A 10,949-nucleotide genomic window follows, 5' to 3' on the forward strand; every position below is an offset into this window, starting at 1 on the left:
TGTGTGAAAAGCTCTTTTCCACCTTGAACTTCAATAAGTCCAAGTACAGGTCCAGACTTACTGATGATCATCTTCAAGCCATACTTAGGGTCTCAACTGCTTCCTCCCTCAAGACAAATGTGGCTCAGCTATGTGAGAGGAAGCGCTGCCAGGTCTCTGGCAGCAAGAAGTAGGCAAGAAAAGCCATGTTCAGAAGAACCGTTCATGTTCTTCAATATTCTATTCATGTTAAAAATAACCCATTGAAGTTAAATAACTGTTAGTAATGACATTTGAGAAGTTTGGATTTTTTTTGTAAAGTTTTTTTTGTGGAATACCTGATGCGGCCCAGCCACACCCAGGTACTGCCTGTACCTGGGTGAGGCTGGGCCGCATCAGGCGTTGGGTTCCCGGGTGGCCCAGGCGCTTAAGCCACTTGGCGCCACCAACGGGGGGGGGGGGGCTGTGTGTGCTCTGTGGGATATCTGGGGGCACACACGGCCCCACCCCTCGTTGGGGACTAGGCATAAAAGGGGAGCTCCCTGGACGATCAGGGCCAGTCGTAGCTCAAGACCCCAATACCCAAGACCAGCCATCTGAGGACCCTGGGACGCTGTGAGAGCCAGTGGTGGGACTCTGGAACTCCCGACTCTACGACCTTGTGAGGGCGAGTTCCAGAGCGTAGCCAGAGTAGTGTATCTAGGCTGTGTACCTAGGCTGTGTACCTGGGAGTTGTTACAGAGTATCAGGACTGTTGGACTGTTGGTTGGATTGTAATAAAGAAGTTACCTCTACAAGTGTCTCCGGAACCCGTTACACCTACCACTACCCGCTTACCTCTACTGCTCGCTGTGAGCTCTATTTTCTCTCATCCCAATCTACTCCCCTCCATGCACTCTCCCCTCCTATCACACTATACTATCTTGCACGTGTGATGCCGCCGCCGCGAAGCCGCTCGGCGGGCGCCCCATCTACGACCTCGCCACCACCAAGCGACGGGGCCGACCCCGCTTCCCCCTCACCACCCCCTACATAAACACACCCTCACAACATTTCCCCCCCATAGAGCTCCGAGGGGAGGTCACCTGGCCTCATAGGGATAATCTTCACGGTTTCCTGCGGCCAGGGAATTGGGCGACCTCCCCCGATGCTAATTCGCACCGCGGCGCTGTGACCTGGGTTGAGATTGCATGGTCACGGCGGGGGCTGTCCAGCCACCACAGTTGAAACGCACCCCCCACACACACGTATCGGCAAGGCAGGCAGGGGTCCGCAGCCATGAACGAAGGGAGAAGCCAGGAGGGGGGCGGCTGATTGGCATAGTGGGTGGGCTCGGGGACCGCCGCCGCGCAGCAGCCCACGGCGAGTCCTTTGTTACGGAAACCATGGCTGATTAGCATAGCAAAAGCGCACGTGGACCACCGCCGGCGCCGCAGTCAACGGCGGACCCATTGTTAGGGAAACCGGGAATGCGGCTGAACGGGCGTGGCGACCTGATTGGCCGAGAAGGCCCTCGGGTCGGCGTTCTTTGATGTAGGTAAAAAATAAAAGGGGGGCGCAGACAGGCAGAGCGGTTTCTTGCTCCGGAAGTCAGCGCCCGGGACGGTTCCCAGTGCGGCCACTCGAACATCCGTGCGACGCGTCGAAGTGTGCGGAGAGGACGAGACCACCGGAGCGCCGTGCGCATCTAAACTGTGAGTAAGAGGAAAGAGAGTACTGGGATTGAGGCTAGAGAAACCAAAACCGCTTAGAGCCTATCAAATTAGATACATCGGGTACAGACCCTTGGGCGATAGTGTAGGCCTGCCTTGCCGATCCCTACTGACCCAACAGTGAATCACAGTCGGCCGATAATAAATCATTAATAACCCATCGCAGCCTCTTGTGGTTTGGACGAGCGGGTGAAAGCGCGTGGTGCTGTGGGTGGTCGGTGTTTCCACGGGTGCGCGCTCCGTCTGTCGCCGTGGAGACTTGTGAGGGCTCACACCCATCGTAAACACCTGTTCCACGGCCCCTTTGAACGAGCGCGTGTGCGAGCAACGTCATTCGCCCTCCGACCCCTGACCCCCCGTTCAGAGCGTGTGATTGCTGCACGGGGCTGTGCGAGGGGAGGCGTCGCGTTTGATTGGCGGAGAGGCAACGCAGTGTTTACAGGCGTACGGGAGCCGGCGACGAGCCATGCCCCTCTCGCGAACTCGCGGAGGTGCGAACCAGGGAGGGGAGCCGTCGGGCGACAGCCCTTACCCCGCGAGCGATGAGCCCAGCGGTGGCAGCAGCTGTTCGCATACCAGCGAGGGGTCGGGAAACGGCGGGACCCCTGCAGTCGGTGCCCAGCAGGGAGAGACCTCGGGGGCCAGTGGCCCCAACACACGTGCTCACCTATCTCTTCTCTCTCATCTCCCTCTACACCCCCTGATGTACTCTCAGCTCTATGAACCAAATATTTCTATTGCAGCCCCCATCAACCTTTGTTCAGTGGGAGATCACTCCTGCTCCTCTACTGCTTCAGAATTCTGGAACTCCCTTCCTTCTGCTGCCCGTTCTGCTGACTCTCTCTGCCACAGTTCAAGTCCAAGCTCAAGACTGATAAGTGTATTTTTGCTCATAAAATACAAAAATCCCAGCAGAAAATGTAAAGTAATAGCATCTGAATTGAACTGTATATCATAGTAATTCACAAAAATAAAGAACCATATCAGGATTGAAGAAAGATGAGGGGGTGGGGGTCAGAGCAAGGAAACACAGGATAGAGCAGAGCAACAGTCCAGGACAAAGTAACTGGGGTCCAGAACCAATGAGCCACGTACACAGCTGGCACAGCCAGGACATAACTAATGTAAGCAAACAAACAAACATACCTTTCCTTTCCCCAGGAGGCCAGTGTCCCACTGTGTTGAGATGTGGTTTTATTCACATGATAAATAAATCCACACTGTATTGCATTGTGAAAATAAACGTGCCTCAACGCCTCACGAGCCGGACAATATCATGTTTCTGTCTCGCTGTCCTCGTGTGACTTCCAAGTGGCTGCAATGCGGCATGGCAGCCACTTGCAGTCACACGAGAGCTCAGCACACTTCACTAAACGCAGCATTGCCACCTTTTCCACTGTAGACCAAGCCCAGACATATTTCTCTGTCATGCTTTGTCAATCAAAACCGTGCAATATACTGTAATAAAGGTAAACTCAATACAATTAAAACGCTGCCACCCAAACGCAGATATCAATTCCCAGACTGTCTGGGTCAAACCCGACTGGGTGGCAACCCTAATTGAATGGCACATCACTAACCTGAAAACCTCATCACAGATACGACTGTATACAATCAAATTGCGTGCTTATTGTTATTGAAATAATGAATCTATTCACCTAATATCACTTCTTAAGCTCACGATTACATGCATTGAATTGCATTATCAGTAAACAGATGTTATTTAAAGAATCATATTCGTGGTAAATGATTCACATTTCCCATGCAGTCATTAGAGGTGCAATGCGAGAAACTCTAAAAGCTCCCATCAATTCTAAAATCAAATTGAGGCAAATAATCGAATCACCAGGGTAGTGGTGTCCAACATTGTGTTCATACCTTTAGCAGTTTCCTGTAGATATTTTCAAAGTGCTCACGCTCCACTCTCAGGCTCTCAATGTCTTCTCGCAATCTTGCATTTTGGGTCAGCTGCACGTTAAACTTGCTCAGCGCCTGCAAATACAGGTGTGGGCGCATTTAGCAACAATGCATCTCTACTCATAAACATCCCACTCGACTTGAAATTGCCTGTGCTTTGTCTTTTAATAGTTTAACCTATCATATGATGCGATTGGCCGACAGTGATTGATGTAACCCGTTATGTGATGCTCTGAGCTCTCAATGATTTGTGACCATGTCATTGGGAATAGGAAGGATATTGTCTCAACCCCATGATGAAGGTAGTGTGAAATAAAATTTCGCTACCAAATCTTGTCAGGATAAAAAAGGTTTAAAGGTGGCTTTACCAGCTTCTTTACTGCCCGGAAGCACAATTTATCACGCAAAAACACATTTTCACAGCACATCGAGAGTGCTGGACGTGTTGTGCGACGTACCGTGTCGAGTCGATTTTCCAGCACATGCGTGTACTTGTGCGTCCGTGTCACGTGTGTGCGTGTGCCAGAGGAGCCCCCTGACTTTCTCCTCTCCGCTTCCATCTTCCGTTCCATTTGTTTCACCTGATACCGCCAAGCACGCACACGTGAGACACGCACACCCACCATGTGCACGAGTCAAACCAACTGTTCACCTGTCCTTTCACACTTAATACAGTCTCGATTGAACTGTACACCAGTCAGTGGAGTGACGAGCTTTAATGCTTTGAGGCTGCGAGTCTGTGAGGAATCCCTGCCTGTACATCGAGCTCGTCCAGCCTGCGTCTCTCTTGGCTGATATCACTCTCCAGCGCCTCGCGCAGCTCCAGCATGGCTCGCAGGTTCTCCGTGCACTCCTGGTCCCGCATTCTCATGCTTTTGCGCTCCGATAGACGGACGCTCTGTATCAGATCCTCCTTTTCCTTCTCCAGCTTGAAGATCTCGGACCTGTCGGGCCAACACAACCACCGCCGTGGTGGCGACATGTTATCTGCCTCGCCTAGTATACATGAGGCCGTGGGTTCGATCCCGACCCTTACGCCTGCTGTATATTTGGAGTTTGCATGTACTACTCCAGGTCCTCCGGGTTTTCCCCCCTCATTTACAGTGAGGGAAGAAAGTATTTGATCCCCTGCTGATTTTATACGTTTGCCCACTGACAAAGAAATGATCAGTCTATAATTTTAATGGTAGGTTTATTTGAACAGAGAGACAGAATAACAACAAAATCCAGAAAAACGCATGTCAAAAATGTTATAAATTGATTTGCATTTTAATGAGGGAAATAAGTATTTGACCCCCTCGCAATCAGAAAGATTTCTGGCTCCCAGGTGTCTTTTATACAGGTAACAAGCTGAGATTAGGAGCACTCCCTTTAAGAGTGTGCTCCTAATCTCAGCTCGTTACCTGTATAAAAGACACCTGTTCACAGAAGCAATCAATCAATCAGATTCCAAACTCTCCACCATGGCCAAGACCAAAGAGCTCTCCTAGGATGTCAGGGACAAGATTGTAGACCTACACAAGGCTGGAATGGGCTACAAGACCATCGCCAAGCAGCTTGGTGAGAAGGTGACAACAGTTGGTGCGATTATTCGCAAATGGAAGAAACACAAAAGAACTGTCAATCTCCCTAGGCCTGGGGCTCCATGCAAGATCTCACCTCGTGGAGTTGCAATGATCATGAGAACGGTGAGGAATCAACCCAGAACTACACGGGAGGATCTTGTCAATGATCTCAAGGCAGCTGGGACCATAGTCACCAAGAAAACAGTTGGTAACACACTACGCCGTGAAGGACTGAAATCCTGCAGCGCCCGCAAGGTCCCCCTGCTAAAGAAAGCACATATACATGCCCGTCTGAAGTTTTCCAATGAACATCTGAATGATTCAGAGGACAACTGGGTGAAAGTGTTGTGGTCAGATGAGACCAAAATGGAGCTCTTTGGCATCAACTCAACTCGCCGTGTTTGGAGGAGGAGGAATGCTGCCTATGACCCCAAGAACACCATCCCCACCGTCAAACATGGAGGTGGAAACATTATGCTTTGGGGGTGTTTTTCTGCTAAGGGGACAGGACAACTTCACCGCATCAAAGGGACGATGGACGGGGCCATGTACCGTCAAATCTTTGGTGAGAACCTCCTTCCCTCAGCCAGGGCATTGAAAATGGGTCGTGGATGGGTATTCCATCATGACAATGACCCAAAACACACGGCCAAGGCAACAAAGGAGTGGCTCAGGAAGCAGCACATTAAGGTCCTGGAGTGGCCGAGCCAGTCTCCAGACCATAATCCCATAGAAAATCTGTGGAGCGAGCTGAAGGTTCGAGTTTCCAAACGTCAGCCTTGAAACCTTAATGACTTGGAGAAGATCTTTAAAGAGAAGTGGGACAAAATCCCTCCTGAGATGTGTGCAAACCTGGTGGTCAACTACAAGAAACGTCTGACCTCTGTGATTGCCAACAAGGGTTTTGCCACCAAGTACTAAGTCATGTTTTGCAGAGGGGTCAAATACTTATTTCCCTCATTAAAATGCAAATCAATTTATAACATTTTTGACATGCGTTTTTCTGGATTTTGTTGTTGTTATTCTGTCTCTCACTGTTCAAATAAACCTACCATTAAAATTATAGACTGATCATTTCTTTGTCAGTGGGCAACCGTACAAAATCAGCAGGGGATCAAATACATTTTTCCCTCACTGTAGAAACATGTGTTGAGAGTATTTGGCTGCTATACATTTCCACATAAGCCACTTCGTTGAGCTATCATTGTGGCCAGGTCGCCTCTGAAAAATAGTTATACAGTAAAACCTTGGATTGCGAGTAACTTGGTCTGCGAGTGTTTTGCAAGACGAGCAAATTTTTTTAATAAATATTAATTTGATAAAAGAGCGAGGTCTTGCAATACGAGTAGTACGTGTACGCTTTGTCTGCCGAGCGTCACGTGATCACAACTGATATACGAGTACTATGATATACGAGTGCTTTGGATTACAAACATGTTTCCGGAACGAATTATGCTCGCAATCCAAGGTTTTACTGTATAGCTCAGTAGGCTTTACCTGGGAAAATAAAAATAGTTTAATAGTTTAGCTTACCAAAAAAAATGTTGGCTTTCAGCGGGCAAATATATTTAATAGAGAGAGCAAGTCAACGATCATGGCGCCTCACTGCCTTCTGCATGTCACAAAGGGATATATACTGGAGAGAGCACAATGGTGTAAAGACAGAGAAAGGGGAATGCAAGCGGCTCATCATACATCCTCTGAACACGGGGGACATAGCCACACCACACCAGTGCTTTGTTAAGGTAATTTTAGTAAGGCGGGCACTCAAAGCCTTCACATTGTCAGCATGAGCGTAGCATTTTTTTAGAGATAGGTAGAAGGGCTACATTACATCTGCCTGCGGATAAGATCCTGGGACTCCATGTTGTACGTTTGCCGGTCACCCTCGATGATGCGGCACTGCCGCTGGAGCTTGCTCAGTTCCCCTTCTGCTGTGGAATATACAAAAGCGCTGAAGCAAGATGGTGAAATGCTCCCGCATGGAACTCTCAGCCATTTGATCCCATGCGAAACAAAGCAACTCGGCTTCGTCAGTTAACTTGCGACAGTGTCACATTACAGAGACATTAAACTCAATGACGGCCCAGGTTTTTAGTCATTGACACAGTAGAGGTAGGAGGCCCAAACCCCGACCCTCCTCTTGCACCTGGGCACCCTGACCCAGACAAGCCCAGGCAGGGGATCAAAGCAAGAAAATGTGCATTCTTCAGCCTATTAATTAACAACCAAGCAGACAAGAGATTATGGTGAATACTGTATAAAAAAATATTTGCAAAGTAATTGAAGATGAGTTCTTAACTTTTACAAAGACAAATTATCATATTGTTTTGCAGCATCTCGATATCATCAGATGCACATATAAAATGTAACGACGTTGGATACAGCATTGTAATGATGACCACGTGACTCCACCCAGTCAAACAAAGACCGTGGTTTGTTAAACAAAAGCAATCTAAATGATTTTGAATGAACATGGACAGCAGCAGAACTAATCAATAACATCACATGAACACTTCACCCTGTAACTTAAGGTTACTACTGTCACATGACTGCTAGGACAGGAAAGGTGGTATCCACACGTTACAAATCCAAAACACACTTCAAGGCTGCATCCTTCCCAGTGAATGTGGCGAGCTCCAGAACAATGGACATGACTGAGATGTCTCCGTTTTATTTGCTTCAATGAAGGGATTGAGTACTGCCTCCACAGATTATTGTCCATTCATATACCAAATTCTCCTTTGATCACAGACCTCCCTTGAGTTGTGTTTTCACTGAACCAGTTCTTGCCAGTTCCCACATATCTAGCTTTCAGCTGATAAGGGGTGAAGGGATAGGGTACCTAAGTCTGCTTTTTTGTCCTCCACTGCAGGGACAGTTGAACCAAGTGATTAACAAAAGAGATCGGGGTGAGTCTGATTTTCAAGAGTGATTTGGGGCATGAGTCTGGAAAGCAGGTGGCGATGATTAAAATGTGTGATCCCAATTGAGTAATTTGGGGGTCAATTTAACAAATGTGGACGCAATGACCTGCTCTTGCGAATGACACGAGCAGACGGTGCGTATAGCAATACTCATGGCGGCCGCTGGATTCGAACCGTAAACCTTCTACAACGAGCGGCGAACGCGCTATCGCTGGGCCGCGTCACCTCCAGTAGCGAGGCCCTTGTAAGGCCATACGTGCGGCGGGATGAGATTACCCAGGCCATCGAGATCCACGTCACTCATGTCGGACAGCGGGCTGCGTGCAGAGCGGCCCCGAGGCATCCTGCTCCTGCTGTGCGAGACGCTTCTCCATCACCATCACACGACGTGTTTAGAATATACATAGACGAAGATCCCCCGTTTATCCTTAACAGACTGTTGGGGGTAGGTGCTGTAAGCGAGCACCTATTGAAGGCCAGCACGGCACACGAGGGGTTGGGTGGCCAACACCACGCCCGGCCGCCTTTGTCTTCCTGGTGGCTATGTTTGCACACCGTACCAGGTACTTATTTGAGGCTGAGTCGATTTAGGGGAGGCACAGGACCGGTTCAGATAATCGTCACTGGTGGTGACCGTGAGCAAGAATCGAACTCGGGTCGCCGGGCAACATCATCACATCCGTGTAAGAACAGAACTCCGCTATCACCACACAGCCTCACCACCATCACCATACAGCCTCACCACCATCACCACGCAGCCTCACCACCATCACCACGCAGCCTCACCACCATCACCACGCAGCCTCACCACCATCACCACGCAGCCTCACCACCATCACCACGCAGCCTCACCACCATCACCACGCAGCCTCACCACCATCACCACGCAGCCTCACCACCATCACCACGCAGCCTCACCACCATCACCACGCAGCCTCACCACCATCACCACGCAGCCTCACCACCATCACCACACAGCCTCACCACCATCACCAGACATCCTCACCACCATCACCACGCAGCCTCACCATCATCACCACGCAGCCTCACCACCATCACCAGACAGCCTCACTATCATCACCAGACAGCCTCACCACCATCACCACACAGCCTCACCACCATGCTTCACCACCATCATCATCACACCACAGGTGCGATAGGGTTAGCAGTGAGAGTATGAGCAGTGAGTGGCAAGAGTGAGGGGAGGATTGTGAGGAGTGTGAAGCGAGTGAGATGAGTGCGAGGAGAGTAGTGAGGAGTGTGAGAAGGGAGTGTGAGGAGTGTGAGAAGGGAGTGTGAGGAGTGTGAGAAGCAAGTGTGAGGAGTGTGAGGAGGGAGTGTGAGGAGTGAGTGAGGAGGGAGTATGAGGAGGGAGTGAGGAGCGTGAGATGACCTGTTTGCTTCTCTCCGCGTCTCGTTGCTATGGTGACGTCACCCGCATTGCCCGACGCGTCGACATCCGGGTACGCGGCGACACAAAGGCGGAGTCACGGACAATCGATTCGTATCGTCTTTTTGCGATCCTCGCATCGATTTACAGACGCTGTACCCTAAATAACTCGAAACTAAAACAACTGACTAAAACAACTATTTAACGTTTTATTTTAGCAGCTAAGGCCCACCGAGCTATTAGCTATTTTTTCAGAAGCGACCTGGCCACAAATTATAGACCAACGAAGTGGCTGACATTACCATTAGAGAATGTGTGGCAGCAGCCAAACACTCGAAACGTGTGGCGATGCTGATTCTAAATGTGGAGGGAAAAACCATAAAACCCGGAAAAAAAACTTAACGGGACCACGGGGAGAGAGACATGCAAACTCCCAATACACAGCAGGCATTGTCAGGGCCGGGATAGAACACACGACCTCCTGCATACCAGGCGAGGGAGATACCATCTCTCTACCGCGAGATAACTCGCTTCGTTAGTTTAACACGTAGTAGGCTATTGCGACCAATATTATCCATAATAGATATATATTTTAGTTTGATCGCGTAAATATGTGGTGCCACAACCGTGAAGCAACTCCGCAAGCGCCGCGATTCTCTCCCGACCCCTGCACTAAACACAAACCCGCACGCAGCGCACCCACGTAGTGTCCTGGTGGGGGATTGCCTGGTACATCCGGTTTTAATCCAAAGCGCACCTGGAGGGAAAGTCCCATGGTTTCCCGTTGCCAGGAGATTGGCCGACCCTCGCAGGGCAGGTTATATTGCGATGCCCCTAAAATTGGTTTAAAATTATATGGGCGCAGGAAGAAAAGGTTCCCTGGGCCAACCGCAATAAAGTACAACTCGGGGAGGGAGAACGGAGGACGGAACCCTGAGCGAGAAGGGCAGAAGACAAAGGGATAATGGGTGGCCGCCGCCGCCCGCCGGTCACAAGTGGGGGAGGGGGGGCAGTGGTAACCGCAGGTAAGCGCACGATTGTCCGCGCGATACAATGCCACCCTGGGCCTTTGAAGTGAGGGGATTAGGCAACGGTAGAGATGGTGGAGAGGGACGACGGCGCGGGTAAGCGCATGATTGGCTGCGCGGTACAACGTCACCCTGGGCCTTTGAAGTTTAGATAATAAAAAGAGTAACCCAGGATGATTTTAAGTCAGTTTTCTTCAATCTCCGGGCCATCAAGACCCATTCCCTGCCGTCCTGCCTCCTCGAGCCGCTTGCAGCATCCGTGTGATGCCAGCGAGTGCTGCTACGAGGCAGTGATAGGTGAGGTTTTCGCTCGTCTTTCTCCCTCCGACTCTCACAGCGTCCATGCGACGCTGTGAGTACAACTATGAGGTACGTGGTAGGACGTTTGAGTGACTGGGTTCATAGGCAGAGTTAGGCTAAGCTCTTCTCGC

At 50.1% G+C, this 10,949-nt stretch overlaps 1 protein-coding gene across 6 annotated transcripts in view; it reads right to left on the reverse strand.

The window, feature by feature from the left end:
- The window catches only part of LOC144730809 (outer dynein arm-docking complex subunit 1-like), a 30,518-nt gene extending 20,945 nt beyond the window's left edge, over positions 1–9,573 (reverse strand). The window contains exons 1-6 of one of the 6 annotated variants that reach the window (XM_078611589.1): positions 9,494–9,573; positions 8,377–8,453; positions 7,008–7,104; positions 4,363–4,552; positions 4,067–4,189; positions 3,570–3,683 (exon numbers count right to left, since the gene is read on the reverse strand). In XM_078611589.1, the coding sequence (XP_078467715.1) occupies positions 3,570–3,683; positions 4,067–4,189; positions 4,363–4,552; positions 7,008–7,104; positions 8,377–8,443 (591 nt within the window). In that variant the 5' untranslated portion in view covers positions 8,444–8,453; positions 9,494–9,573. Of the gene's footprint in view, positions 1–3,569; positions 3,684–4,066; positions 4,190–4,362; positions 4,553–7,007; positions 7,108–8,325; positions 8,454–9,493 lie in introns of all 6 variants that reach the window. The other 5 variants (XM_078611587.1, XM_078611586.1, XM_078611584.1 and 2 more) reach the window with 5 other exon arrangements.
- Between the last annotated feature and the right edge of the window lie 1,376 nt (positions 9,574–10,949).

Source organism: Lampetra planeri, chromosome 36 (assembly GCF_965212315.1).
Source record: "Lampetra planeri chromosome 36, kcLamPlan1.2.h2, whole genome shotgun sequence".
Classification (NCBI taxonomy): domain Eukaryota; kingdom Metazoa; phylum Chordata; class Hyperoartia; order Petromyzontiformes; family Petromyzontidae; genus Lampetra; species Lampetra planeri.